The 15326-nt window shown below is 40.7% G+C and overlaps 1 protein-coding gene across 1 annotated transcript; it reads left to right on the forward strand.

The window, feature by feature from the left end:
* The first annotated feature begins 412 nt into the window (after positions 1-412).
* LOC110960243 (potassium voltage-gated channel subfamily S member 3) lies at positions 413-10102 on the forward strand. The gene is made up of 2 exons (XM_051936747.1): positions 413-529; positions 1071-10102. Exon 2 carries the CDS (start codon positions 1075-1077, stop codon positions 2572-2574), a length of 1500 nt encoding a protein of 499 aa, XP_051792707.1. The 5' UTR covers positions 413-529; positions 1071-1074; the 3' UTR covers positions 2575-10102.
* Positions 10103-15326: the final 5224 nt, after the last annotated feature.

Genomic DNA, 15326 nt, shown 5'->3' on the forward strand with positions numbered 1-15326 from the left:
AGTTATTATAAAGTGTTACCAATTTTTCTAACAGTGTAGCTCTAATTTAACAAAACAAGGAAAGTCTGTAAAACATTTATTAAATTGTGTTTTTTTAATAAAAAACATTTGCTTTTAACAGTACAGTAATGATAAATATGCCAGTGTGAGATTTATTTTCATTTTCTGGATTGTGCCACAGTGACCCAGCTGTGAAGTCGCTTTATTTTTTAACCCTGCAAATCACATTACAAATTGAACCTATGTGGGTCTGTGAATGATAGTAATTTCTCTCAGGCTGTTTCTCTGTGTTTGCAGCGGTTCTCCTCCTCTCTCCACCCTCCTCTCTCCTCCCTCTCCTCCCTCCTCGCTCCTCCCTGTTCCCTGTAAAAGGGAACAAACTGCCTCCCGCCGCTGTCCCGCCTCCAGCTGCTGCTCTTGTCCCGTCCGTGAAGCACCGCACTCCTCCACCGACCTGCTGCCGACAGCACCATGAGCACAGACGGATAAAAAGTTATTTTCATGGGAAAAAAGAAGACCCCAACTGCAGGTATGTTGAAGCTTTACATTCTTTCACTTTTAGAAAAATAAAACACTTAATTGCACAAAGCTGAGGAGTGATGAAATACCTTTTGTTTCATGTGAATCTCTGCCAGAGCAGCTGTGAGAGAAAACCAACAGGAAAACAAAGAAATGCACACATGCTGGGAATCCGTCTTGAAATCATGTGCGGGCTCAGTTTCAACTTGTTGCCTCTAATTTCCTCTGAGTTTGTCTGGTCCTGTCTGTAATTTGATTCCCTTTGTGATAATCCTGAACTTGAGCCCTCCTAGAAGTGACAGCACCTCGCGCCTCTTCTCTCACACCACTACAACCCATTTCCTGTGTGTGCTGTATTGATTTTTTTTTCCTTCAGAGGACTAATGTTTTCCACAAACAGCCCAGTCAGATATGTCTTGATAGACATCCATCCAAGCGTGCAACTTATAATCCTGACCGGAGATGCTGGAGGCGTTTTCTTGTCATGAAAATACCAATAAGGAAGTAATTGATTTAATTTCTCTTTATGATGTCTGTACATGTGTGATCAGGACCATGGGGTATGGGCAAATCCTCCACCGGCGTGGGAAAGAGGAGGACCAGGTCCACCTCAACGTGGGAGGTGCGCGACACGAAGTGGACCCGGACACGCTGCTCCGCTTCCCCCACACCCGCCTGGCCCGCCTCCTGCGCTGCCAGAGCGAGGCGGCGATCCTGGAGCTGTGCGATGACTACAGCCCGGCCGAGAGGGAGTACTACTTCGACAGGAATCCAAGGGTGTTCCTCTGCGTGCTCAACTTCTACCACACGGGTCGCATCCACATGATGGAGGAGCTGTGCGTGTTCTCCTTCAGCCAGGAGATTGAGTACTGGGGCATCCAGGAGCTCCACCTCAGCCCCTGCTGCAGCAACTGGTACCACGAGAGGAAGGAGTACATCGAGGACAGGGACTGGGACATCAGGAGCGATGACCAGCAGCAACCCAGCTTGGACTCTTCCTTTGAGGAACTCTCTGCTCTGGATAAAGACCTGGCCAAGTTCAGAGGCGCCTGGTGTGGGGAGGTGAGGAGCTACGTTTGGCTCAGACTAGAGGATCCGGGTCACTCCAGAGCCTCAAAGATCATCGCCATAGCCTCTCTCAGCGTGGTGGTGATCTCCATCATCGCCATGTGTGTCCACAGCATGCCCGAGTTTCAGCGAGTGGACGACAACGAGAGGCCCATCGAGGACCCCGTCCTCTCCATTCTGGAGGTCATATGCATCATCTGCTTCTCCGCAGAGTTCATCATCAGGCTGATTGTCGCACCTTCCCGGAGGAAGTTCCTTGGAAACCCCTTGAACATCATCGACGTTGCTTCCATTTTACCATTTTACGCCACTTTAGCTCTGGAGACGGCCGACGAGGAGGTGGCGGAGGAGAACGAGGACTTAGAAAACGTTGGGAAGGTGGTGCAGGTTCTGCGCCTCATGAGAGTTCTCCGGATTCTCAAGCTGGCTCGACACTCCATTGGGCTGCGAGCACTGGGTGCCACCGTCCGCCACAGCTACCACGAAGTAGGCCTGCTCCTTCTCTTCCTGTCTGTGGGAATCTCCATCTTTTCTGCCCTCATCTACTTTGCAGAGAAGGAGGAGGAAGACACTGATCTGGGGACGATCCCTTCAGGGTGGTGGTGGGCGACGATCACCATGACCACGGTGGGTTATGGCGACACGTGTCCGGTGACGCTGGCAGGGAAGATAGTGGCCACTTTGTGTATCATCTGTGGCCTCTTGGTGGTGGCGCTGCCCATAACCATCATCTTTAATAAATTTTCAAAGTACTATCAGAGAAACAAAGCCATGGAGGGACAGTGCATCGCCAAGCCTGAAAGACAAGACCCAGAACTCCCTTATTACAACATCAGGGACTTGTTCACGGAAAGCGTGTATCCCTTTATAGGAGGCCTCGCCTTCAGGAACACTGACAGCAGCGGGGGGGACGATACAGATGCCTCCAGTCTCCAGGACATCGAAGTGTATGATAATGACACTTGTGAAAATGGGGCAGCAAAATGAGATTCCTGCCATTTCACAGAGAACCACTCCCTTTATGACTGCAAGTCACTCCGTGCCTCTCAGGGCAGAACGCTCCATCACTGACCCTGCCTTCCTGCACCGTCTTCCTCCTGCAATTTGACAGAGAAATATTGCGGCCATGACTTTTTTTCTTTCCTACAGGGGAATAGCTTGTGAAATATACAGTGTCGCTAAAACCAGGAGATCTAAAGGGAATTATCTGAACCTTGCTCAAAGGTTTGAAAGCCCATTTTCTGCTTGAGAAAACTGCAATGATGCATGTAGGAGGCCATAATGTTAATGTTTTTCAAAGTAATGTCCTTTATTGATTTGTCTGCTCGCTGAAAGTTCAAACTGAGCATTCGCCAAATCCAAAAGTCTAGAATGACAACAACGCAGTTTGATGTTTAAAAACGGTTGTTATGGATCTCTATGTTGACTGATGTTACACAGCCTGCATGACCGAAAATAAATGCATCTTGAGAGAGTAATAAAAATAGTTGCGTAGAATATACAGCGGTATTGACGCTGATAAAGAAAGGCTGCACGTCTCTCTCAGAGCACAGTGCCAGGTTGTTATTAGGTTTTTGTTTTGTACAGGCATGCTGAGGGGTAAGTCATATGGACATGAAATAAAACTCAGATAAAGATGCTTCTCACTTGTGGAAGTTCCTACAGAAAGTTGCATCATTCACATTTGTTGCATTTATGGACAATTAAATGTTTAAACTTACATCAGGAAAACAGTGCAGGACTCCACGCTCTACCTTGATTGTAACTATTCCTGACTAAAAGGAAAAAAGTGTTCAGCTGAGTGGTGACATGCACTGTGACGCAAAAGGAAAACATTCTTTACTTATTCCCACTTTTCTGCTCCTGGAAGTATCGACCTCCTGTCCCAGGTTATAATTTCCACCTGGATGAGCTGCTGAGATGTAAAAAATCTTTCCTCTGCAGGGGTCTCCGAGGTGCTCATGCAGTTGACCAGCAGCATCCTCTCTAACAGCAAACTGCTACCTGAAGCGTTTCTTTTCTGATTGGATTTAAAGTTCAGCCAGTTTTTTTGCTGGTGGCTGGATTTGATGGCAGCCGAGGAGATGAAACTCGTTAAAATGATCGTGAATGCTGGTTCGGACTCTCAGCTCTTACTTCACAGCAGGTTTTGTAAAGACTAACTGCAGCTTAACCTGAACAGATAAACCCAATTATGCTCTCATTATTCGTAACAGAAGTAAACAAGGTTTGATCACAGGGCCTCCTGCATCAGGAATGCATCAGTTAGCAGATTAGCATATCGTCAGTTGTTATTTATTGGAATGACGACACACAAAATTGGTCCTGACACTCACTGATTGTCATTAAATTTGCATATGGGTGTGAAGAGCTGGTGCATGCTTCTGTATGCAAAAAAGTTGATAGATTTGTAAACATTCACAGAACTTTTACTGGTAAAAATATTGCATCAGTTCAGTTCTCATTTCACTCATGTCTCAAGCTGTGACGAGAGGTCACAAATAGACTTGATTTACATCCACTGCACTGTGAATCGCTGCAATAACAAAAGTGCATAATAATATATTTGAGGTGTTGCTAGATTGGCTAGATGCACATGATGATCATCTCCGCTGCTGTTCCGACACACTGCTGTTACACTGAACACTCATTGAACAATGTGGAGTGCTGTGAAATATGTTGACGCTCATCGGCCACAGTATGTGAGGTGCACAGCAGAGAAGCAATATATGTGGAAAAACAATACGGAAGGACTCTTGGGGCAAGCCTGCAATTTATATTCAGTGTTTGTGTGAGCAGTGATATCAGTCTTTGTGTAGAGGAATCTGAGTTGCAGATGACAGTCCAGCACTGTGGGCAACAGATAATAATGCGTTCCTCACCATTACTCCCAGACGTTTGTCTTTGTGCGCTGGTTCTGATGAGGGAAGTGGATTTCGATATCCTGTCACTTTGCTGCCAGCAGAAGCATTCACTTACTGTGCTTTTTTCAGGATGTGTGTATTTCCCATAAATTCCATCAGCAGCTGGTGTCTCTCATCTGACTTCCAAAAAGTTTGATGTTTTATAATTGCACTTGTTACAGTTCAGTTTGTGCTGCAGAACAACTTAAAATAATTACATTTTAGAAGTTGTTCAGTGGAATTTGAAGTGACTATACTTCTGTGCAGTGTCACTTAAATGCTAAATGATTCACCTCTAGATAACTGCATTATTCCGAAGTCATTCACTATATTAAAGCACTGTAGTTGGAACTCAATGCAGCAGAAGTGAGTACAACCTTCATTACCAGTACTTCAAATCTGTATTTGTCCTCGTGAGTATGGAGGACATCCAATTACTTGAGAGATGTTCTGCCATTCTTTAGAGACAAATTTCTGCTGCTGCTCTTTGCTGGAGAGGCTGTGTCGCTCTGCTGTTCTCTTTAAAACACCCCAGTTTGTCTATTCGATTCAAGTCAAGCGACACACTGGTACTACATAACTCTTGTGTGACTTTGGCAGCGTGTTTTGGATCACTGTCATGCGGGAATATTCCTCTTCTGTCGGGCTTATTTTCAGTGTTGTTAGCCAGTATTTTTGTGATGGCAACTATGTGGGGGACAGCTACCTAAAAGGACTGAAAAATTCAACTTACAAATAAAAACACATGACAAGTTATATACCCCTGTACTGATGAGGGCTAACTTAATTTTAGTTTTTCACATTGTGCCTTTGTCCATTTGGATCTTTGTGAAGTCACACAATCAGATTTTTAGCATTGTGCTGGTAATAAAATTCCATGTAAAGCCATGATACAGACATACACAAACCACTGGTCCAAAACAGAAAGTTCTGGTGTTCAAATTTTAGTAATGTCCATGCAGTTAGATTGATTGTAAATCACAGCTGCACCTATTTTTTTCAGTGTATTCACTTCTGCTGCTTTAACTTTCAACCTGAGGGCCTATATTTTCAATACAGTCTTTCCAATGTATTTGTTTTTGATTGTTGATAAGGGTAAATACTAGCCTAGCCGCGCTAGACCCATGTTCTGAAGGCACAAGGGTCTAGGTCTGCTCGACAGGGAGGGAGGCGGGCTAAAAGGTTGTCTTTCAAATCACTCTGAAGCAATTGGGTAGGTATACAACCAATCAGTGCAACGAATAGGCTGACGTAGTTCCTAGAGCGCCGGCGGATTGTGGCTAAGTCCCATTAGCTTCCCAACCAGCGGAGCCAACTGGTATATTAAGGATTTGCCATATCCCGTCGGCATAAGTCCAAATACGTCTTTCTTCTCAATGAAACACTTCAGTGCCGTCCTTTGTTTATCTTTCAAGTTGAATTTTAGCTTCAAATCTTTAAGGGCAGTGGCCAAAGCCGAGTCGAAAGATAACTGTTTATTGTGCGCCGGTTGTTTCTGTCAGAATCGTCGCGCCTCTGTTGTCACTTAGTTACGCCCGCCTTCTGACTCTACACTTCATGGTGATTGGTCTGGCCAGTTTTAGGAGCATCCAACCTCGAGCCTTATGGAGGGTAACTAGACCCACCCTGGCAGAGAATTAAATTTGTTGCCGTGGGTTGTCTAGCGCGGCTAGGCTAGGTAAATACTGGACTTTTCACCTTAGTAATAATGCAGGGATTGAAAGATGATGCTTTCTGAAAGTGATTAACATTTCAGTAATTTTGTGACTTGTACTCACTTTTGTTGTATACTGCAGATATTCGTACATGTATGTGTGTCTGCAGTACTTAGATTTGATCTCATGGACTCCAGGAAGCATCACAGTGAAGAAAGAGGAAGCTCCCTGTAGTCACACTAGCTGTCAGGACAATATGTTTACAGTTTATTTGTTATTAATCATACGTTCACCTCCTCCCTCATAACTATTCCTATTTTCTGGAGGTTTCAACTCCTGTATGACTGAGATGGTTACATAAAAGTGATGGCTACAAATCTTCCTTAACTTTTTTAAATTCTCCCTTTTAAAGGCCGAAACATTAAAGATGAACTGTTATTGGTCAAATTCATGGGTCAGAGTTAAGGTTAAACTGGACAAGAAGGCTCTCGCTTCACCCCCCGCAATAAAATCCATGGAATGCAGCACTGCAGTTGAAATGAATTGATTTTGCAGTGAAATTTTACTGTTTCAAATGGCAGCATGAGCGGCTACAGCTCATTTACGTTACAGCCTTTATAGAAGATTTATTTAGTCCTGCAGCAAAGCAGTCAGTAAGTCTTTATGGTCCGTATGCATTATGTACTCCTGGAAATTCCTCTATTAAATAGTCACACTGCATGGAAAAAAGTGTACTTATTACAGGAATATAGTTTCCATTTTTGGAGTAAGGCAGATGACATTGGTCAGGGTGTTAATAGAAAAATGTAAATTTAAGGTAACATTAATGTGTAAAGGTCATATTGATTGTGTCAGCACAAATGCCACTGCAGCAGGAGTGATTAAGAGAGCTGTGTTTCAAACTTTGCCTTCAGGCTTTTTTTTTCTTCTTTAAATGAAACAGGCGCCCTCAGTACGTCAGTGTACCGCCGGCGGTACACCTACTAATTTGCATAGGAATTTCAAGAATGTCCGACGGCCGCAAACGCGCTTATACAAACACTATACACCGATGGAAAGCTTAGATTCTCATGAATCTGCCGGTATAAACCACTTTCAGATGCGATTACCACAGCGGGTGAGAAAAACACATTTGTCCGACAAAACAAATATTCATCCATCCGTTCTCTATACACGGCTTCAACGCACACAGCGCGACTCATATTTCCGGGTTCATTATTATACACAAAAAAAAAAGATTCCACAAAAAACGGCCATAATCCAACCTTTTACATCCAGATGACACAAGCCAGGAAACTATTTTGTCCAAAACATGTCCTGAAGTCGGTATAAAATCCCCGAATCGGTCCTTTTCAAGGAAAAGCACCTCGCGATGCCCGTCCAATATTCCCCGTATTTTTCGTAATTTTTTTTATTTAAAAATAGAATATTAGCGATTTTTTGTACTGAAAACGGCTGGAATTGACTGAAGCTTAAAGGGTTAAGGCAGAGGTGAAGCTGCTCACCGCAAAACTTCTGATAGGTCAAATCCCAGCTGATTGGATGTGGTGGAGCATTAAACAACCAGGATAAAAGGTGTCACTGAACGATCGGATTCCTGTCAGAAACACTGTGATCACTTTCATGAGCGTGGAGCAAAAAACAAATCAATGAAATTTATTTAAGCATTTTCTTTTTTTTCTCCCCTTTGGATTTATACTGGTAATCGCCAAGCAGCAGTTTGATGCTAATTTGAAGTGAGTTGTTTGCACGCAGAGTAGAAGCAGTGATGTTTTCAGTGCTGTCAGGAGGGGATTCTCCACTGGACTTCAGTGTTAGGCAAAAGTCACTGCAGCAGATGATGGAAGCAGCAGAAGCATAGCAGGCTTCCACCTTTATCTACGTGTAGGGTTTCTGTGCACTTCAAGTTTTTGATGAGAAAACATAAATCTCTCCCTGAAACACCTGACATTTGTTTTCAGGCATGAGTATGGAGTTATATATTACATCAAGCCTCAGGCTCTATGAAGGCATTTGTCCCTGAACTTCACACAAAAGGTAAAGGTCACTGCATGCAGTGATGAATGTGCAAAAGGCAGCAGAGTTTTATGTTGTGTGAAATTCTGCCGCAGTGCTGCATCAGGCCTTCATGTACTCAGATTTTGTGTTTAATAAGTGGAGATTTACACATACTAAATTAGTATATTTACATATTTTAACTGCAAATTGTAACTTATTACTACTAATTGACACCACTTGCATCAGCATTTGAACACACAAGTCACAGAGTTAATGAAACATGGTGCTATTTAATTCAAATGAGGTTCTCAACAAGGCTAACTGTGATTAAAAATTATGTTTCACACAAATAACACCAAATTGTAAAACACTGCAATGATGTGAGATAAATTAGCCTTGAAACATTACTCTAAATATGTTTGTTATTATAATACTGCTTGAATACCAGACTGTGAAGACACAGATAGATTCCCCTCCTAAAGTATTAGAACAGTGAGAACAATTCCTTTATTTTCTGCTGTAGACTGAAAACATTTGGGTTTGACATCATGTGATGAATATGAGACAAAAGATCAACACTTCAGCTTTTATTTCCAGTTACTTACATGTAGATCTGATACACAACTTAAAGATAGCATTATTTGTAGCAGAACACCAATTTTTTAGGTGACCAGAAGTATTTTAACAGATAGACTTAAAGTAGATTAAAGTAAATATGACTTAATATTTAGTTGCAAATCCTTTACTTGTAATATCTGCATCAACCCTGTGAACCACTGATATCACCAAACTGCATTCTTCTTTAGTGATGCTTTTCCAGGCTTTCACTGCAGCCTCTTTCAGTTGCTGTTTGTTTTGGGCGGTTACTCCTTTCAGTTTCTATAGCAGGTAAAATGCAGCTCTACAGGGTTTAAGTCTGCAGACTGACTTGACCAATCTAATACCTTCCACTCCTCTCCCTGATGAACTCCTCTGTTGTTCTGACAGTGCACATTGGTCATTATCTTCCTGCACGATGAAGGATCTCCCACTCAGTTTGATTGCAAAATGTTTCTCCAGTCTTCTGTGTTCATTCTGCTGATGCCATCATGTGCTCCATCATCAGTGAATATTAATGAGCCCGTCCCAGAAGAAGCCATGCGATCCCAAGCCAAGACATTACTGTTACTGTGTTTCACAGATGAGCTTGTATGTTTGGGATCATGATCAGATCCTTTCTTTCTCCAAACTTTAGCCTTTCCATCACTTTGGTAAAAGTTCATCTTTGTCTCATCAGTCCACAAAACAAAAAAAAATTGAGGCTCATCTCTGTACTTCTTGGCAAATTCCAGCCAGGTCTTTCTATTCTTCTTGCTAATGAGTGGTTGGCGTCTTCTGGTGTAGCCTCTATATTTTTGTTCATGAAGTCTTCTGTAAACAGTAGATTGTGATTTCTTCACTCCTGCCCTCTGGAGATTGTTGCTGATGTCACTAACTGTTGTTTTTGGGGTTTTCTTTCCAGCTCTCACAATGTTTCTGTCATCAACTGCTGCTGTTTTCCTTGGTCTACCAGTTCGACATCTGTTACTTTGTACACCAGTGGTTTCTTTATTCTTCAGGACATTCCAAATAGATGTACTGACAATGGCCAAGGTTTTTCCATCTTCTCTCAGCTTTACAATTGTTTATTTTTCACCCATAGACAGCTCTCTGGTTTTCTTGTTGGCTACACCTCTAACTATAGACGCAGTCTGCACAGGCAACACCCAAATCTGAAACTGAACGTAGACACTGAGCGCTATTTATTCTTTGATTAGACAGTGAAATAGGACACACTAGGACAACAAAACACACCCATCAGTCACATGTTCCAATACTTTTGCTCCCATGAAAAATGGATGGGTTCAAACAAAAGGTGCTATCTGTTAAATTGTGTATCAGATTCAGATGTAAATACCTGGAAATAAAAGCTGAAATGTTGATCTCTTGCCTCATCTTTTGATGTCATCCCACATGTTTTCAGCTTATAGCAAAAATAAAGGAACTGACCTCCCTATTCCAATACTTTTGGGGGGCGTATTTCAAAGATGGATGTAACCACTGTGATGTTATCTAGTAGTTCGTACATTAATAAATTTGACCCTCGAGTTTGACATTTGGCCATTGCCATCTATGTTTTTGAAAAATGATGAAGGTGTAGAGGATCTGGCTCGCAGGTCAAGGACAGCCCCATACAGTGATACCTCAGTCACAAGGTAGCCCTGTCCGAAAACAAAGTCTACTTCACTGACTGTTTAATTCTAAATGAGATCATAATTTACAGCATATTGTATTGAAGACATCTTGAAACTAGTGTTTGAGACTGTAAACTTATTAGAAAAATGTTCACTAAGGTAACATTTCAAGTTCTTGTGCACTTTTATGCAATTCGTCTAGTTTCACAACTAAAAGAGTTGCCTCTTGCTGGCTGTAAGAAAGAAGGCATGTTTGGAGCTCTCCCACAGTAGCTGTTTTGTTTATCAGCTTTACAGACTTTACGCATCTTTTACATATGGTCTATGTGTGAAAACCACATGTCAGGGCTAGTTGTTGGCATAGACTGTAGATAAAAGATGGACACAGCCTCCATTGCAATCTTTCTAACAGCCAGCAGGCGGCAACTTTTCTGGTTTCCCAGAAATTATACAAATTATGGACCCATTTGAGGCGGGTCTACCTTGTGCTTGACAGGTCACTACTCTGTGCAGCGTCCTTGAGTTCTCCAATCGACGGCCAAATTCCAAACTGGTACATCTGTTTAATATAGTGTTGTGTATCTGATGAAGGTAACTGGCAAATCTAGTGTTGCCTTCTACAACTCATTTAAAGTGAAGAGTCAGAAAGCTCTAATATGAAAAATGGTCGACACATTGGATATGACATCTGTTCAAAACAGCATTTATATCGATTAAAGTTAATTGTTTATCCTTCCAGGCTGAAAAGCAACTTGTCGCCGCACTTTATCTCATTTAGGTTCATTACTGACGTTAAGGCTCTTACTCACCATTTTTCACCCAAGTTTTGTTCAATGACTCTTCACCGCTCATAACTGACAGAAAATAAATTCAAAAACTCCTCATAACTTTGCTCTTCTTGGTCTCAGGACAACTTTTTATCAACTGATCCCAGAATTATGACTAGAACTGCTTTTATGTTTGCAAAAAATGTTAGATCTGAAGCTTTCACGTATGTTTCAGTGTATCTGAAGGGTTAAAAAATCCATAATTGCCCTCTGAAGTCAGTGCTGTTTCTTTTATATTTCAAATGTTCAAAGTCGTCCAGATTATATATTTGGATGTTTCTATTAAACTTGTGAAACTTATAGCCTGTAGTGCATGGTGTATGTACACACGTGGACAAAATTGTTGGTACCCCTCAGTTAAAGAAGGAAAAGCCCACAATTCTCACTGAAATCACTTGAAACTCACAAAAGTAACAATAAATAAAAATTTATTGAAAATTAAATAATCAAAAACAGCCATTACTTTTGAATTGTTGATTAACATAATTGTTTAAAAAAACAAACTAATGAAACAGGCCTGGACAAAAATGATGGTACCTCTATAAAAGATTGAAAACTATTTGACCAGAGTGACATGATTAACTCAGGTGTGTCATTTAATTGACATCACAGGTGTTTCCAAACTCATAATCAGTCAGTCTGCCTATTTAAAGGGAGACAAGTAGTCACCCTGCTGTTTGGTGAAAAGGTGTGTACCACACTGAACATGGACAACAGAAAGCGAAGGAGAGAATTGTCCCAGGACATCCGAAAAAAAATTATAGACAAACATCTTAAAGGTAAAGGCTATAAGACCACCTCTTAACAGCTTGAAGTTCCTGTGACAACAGTGGCTCATATTATTCAGAAGTTCAAGACCCACGGGACAGTAGCCAACCTCCCTGGACGTGGCCGCAAGAGGAAAATTGATGACAAATTGAAGAGACGGATCGTTGGAATTGTATCCAAAGAGCCCAGAGCAACCTCCAAAGAAATTAAAGGTGAACTCCAAGGCCAAGGTACATGAGTGTCAGATCGCACCATTCGTCGTTGTTTGAGCCAAAGTGGACTTCATGGGAGACGACCAAGGAGGACACCACTGCTGAAAAAAACTCATAAAAAAGCCAGACTGGAATTTGCAAAAATGCATGTTGACAAGCCACAAAGCTTCTGGGAGAATGTCCTTTGGACAGATGAGACCAAACTGGAGCTTTTTGGTAAGGCACATCAACGCTATGTTCATAGACTCAAAAACCAAGCATACGAAGAAAAGAACACTGTCCCTACGGTGAAACATGGAGGAGGCTCAGTAATGTTTTGGGGCTGCTTTGCTGCATCTGGCACAGGGTGTCTTGAAAGTGTGCAAGGTACGATGAAATCTGAAGACTATCAAGGCATTCTGGAGAGAAATGTGCTGCCTAGTGTCAGAAAGCTTGGTCTCAGTCGCAGGTCATGGGTCTTCCAACAGGACAACGATCCAAAACACACAGCCAAAAACACCCAAGAATGGCTGAGAGAAAAGCGTTGGACTATTCTAAAGTGGCCTTCTATGAGCCCAGATCTGAATCCCATTGAACATATGTGGAAGGAGCTGAAACATGCCATTTGGACAAGACACCCATCAAACCTGAGACAACTGGAGCTGTTTGCTCATGAGGAGTGGGCCAAAATACCTGTTGACAGCTGCAGAACGCTCATTGACAAATACAGAAATCGTTTAATTGCAGTGATTGCCTCAAAAGGTTGTGCAACAAAATATTAAGTTATGGGTACCATCATTTTTGTCCAGCCCTATTTCATTAGTTTGTTTTTTTTAAATAATTATGTTAATCAACAATTCAAAAGTGATGGCTGATTTTGATTATTTAATTTTCAATAAATTTTTATTTATTGTTACTTTTGTGAGTTTCAAGTGATTTCAGTGAGAATTGTGGGTTTTTCCTTCTTTAACTGAGGGGTACCAACAATTTTGTCCACGTGTGTATGTATTTGCTGGTGTCCTTGAGAAGTCTTTCTATATAGGGATTTGTAATTCAATTATTCTATTCTGGTACAGAAAAGGTTAAGTACTTAAAAAAATCAAATAGGAAGCTTGTCTGCCTCATCTTGAATGTATTTTAATATTCATATAAGACCTATGTAAGACCAGTTACTGGCAAACTGCCCTTTGATAAGGAACATTATTTTGTTATGATAGAAAACTCTAGCTGAGATGATCTGCTGCAAATGAGCTGTTTACATTAAGAAACGACGGCCTCATAAACCTGCAAGAGAGTGACAGAATCATTGTCCAGGTTTTATTTGTGACTAAATGAAGAAAATGTAATTCACTCAACATGTATCATTACAAAGCTGTCTCAACCTGTATTGTTAAATTTCATGATTCCTACTTTCTGAAGTTAAGCAGGTCAATGCATAATTGAGGACTTTTGAAGTCCATGGGATATATCTTGCATTTTCATTAAAAGTAAAAACAAAACAAAACTATTTTTTATGTTCATTATGATCATGTCTTTACAAATTATATTTACAAATATTATGGAGACAATCACTTATTAATAAAAAAAATAACCGGATATCACTAAAATGTCAACGAAATAACTGTCCAAATTTAATAACAGCCACCTTCTAATCAGCTAAACAATAATAAAATGAGCTTATTCAGAAATTCTTTGGTTGTGTTCTTTTTATTCTTTTTATTAGGTTGAGATAATCATGACATATATTTCTTTTCTGGCAATATATCAAATTTTATAAGGAAAATAACAAATTTCAGCTAAGTTACCCATTACAAAAACACCCCTTAAGGAAGTGTGTTAACTCCAGATCACATGACCTGCTCCACATGATGTCATTTCCTCCTGAAGAAAAGACTGGCAAGACTCCAAGGCTTTCTGAGTTATTTAATATAAAGTAGTGTGTGAGTCAGGCGTGGATTTATCGAATGTCAACAGGTTTACTACAATATCTTTATAAATAACTTTCAATTTCAATTTTACTCAATTGCATATATAATATTTAGAAGAATCTTTCTGTAAAAAATACCATGTGGTGTTTGGTTATTGGCAGCCATGTTGATTTTAGGCCTGAAAACAGCAAAAATGTCAATGATGATACCTGTCAACTATGTTTCAAAAAGTCTTGCAATTATATATTGACCCAAGCAACTGAAGTTACGCAACACTGCGAAAGCACCACTGGATCATTTTGGTATGAACTAAATATGCAAAAGAAGCTTTGCATTTCACTGTTTGTAAGAGAGGATGTTTCATCTTTGGTGGATGTGCAGAAGAAGACAAAAACAATAGAGGCAAAAATAAAAGTTGGACTTTTCCAGACACCACATTGGTGTGTTTTCTTATTCCACACAGTTTTCAAGCCTGAAACACATTTTTCTTTTTGGTGTTTCAAACTGTGAAATGATTCTTTTCCAAGTTGATTCTCTGATTGATTTCTAAACAACTGAAAAGCTTCACTAGAAAAGATATTAAGTTTCAACAGTGCATCCTGTTGTAGTAAATTGTTCATTTTAAACTTGCTCCTGCAACTATCAGCTTTAACTAAAACACTTCAGCCTAATCTACAAGTCCAATTGTATAATTAAAATGTATTATCTGAGATAAATGCGGTGGCAGTGTATTGTGATGTAGCTGCTGCTTTAACATTATGCAGAAAATGATCCGAGTCTAAACAGAAAACACTTTAACGTTTCTACATTTGTGAAATGTTAATGAGCTGGAACATGATTTTGTTTGGCCTGTCTGGAAAAAAGAGAAAACAAATGAAGTTTGAAGTTTTTGTTTTTCCTAAGTGAACTGACATCTCTACAGACCCCAGCTGGGAAAACATTTTCATTATTTCCATTAGTTTCTGTATTTAAACCAGTATGTGATGTTTTGCATGGTACATTCAGATCACTTTACCTCATGTGTTCCCAGCAGCTGTGTGGTTTCAGCCGAGGTCAGCTATAACAACGAAACCACTTTGTTTATACTTGTATCCTGCTTTTCCCCCTCATATAGGCTGACTGCACGGGCTGAAGGATGTTGTGCATCTCCATGATCATTTATCACACTAACGGAGGTTGAGTTTTTGTTTGGGAAACTCATAAATCTGCTATTATTCAGTCAGGCATGTATTTACACCAAAATTTATGTATTACAG

Source organism: Acanthochromis polyacanthus, chromosome 16 (genome assembly GCF_021347895.1).
Source record: "Acanthochromis polyacanthus isolate Apoly-LR-REF ecotype Palm Island chromosome 16, KAUST_Apoly_ChrSc, whole genome shotgun sequence".
Lineage (NCBI taxonomy): Eukaryota > Metazoa > Chordata > Actinopteri > Pomacentridae > Acanthochromis > Acanthochromis polyacanthus.

Bases quoted from the DNA above. Each gene is read 5' to 3' on its own strand.
- LOC110960243 (XM_051936747.1), top strand. From the start codon at position 1,075: ATGGGGTATGGGCAAATCCTCCACCGGCGTGGGAAAGAGGAGGACCAG.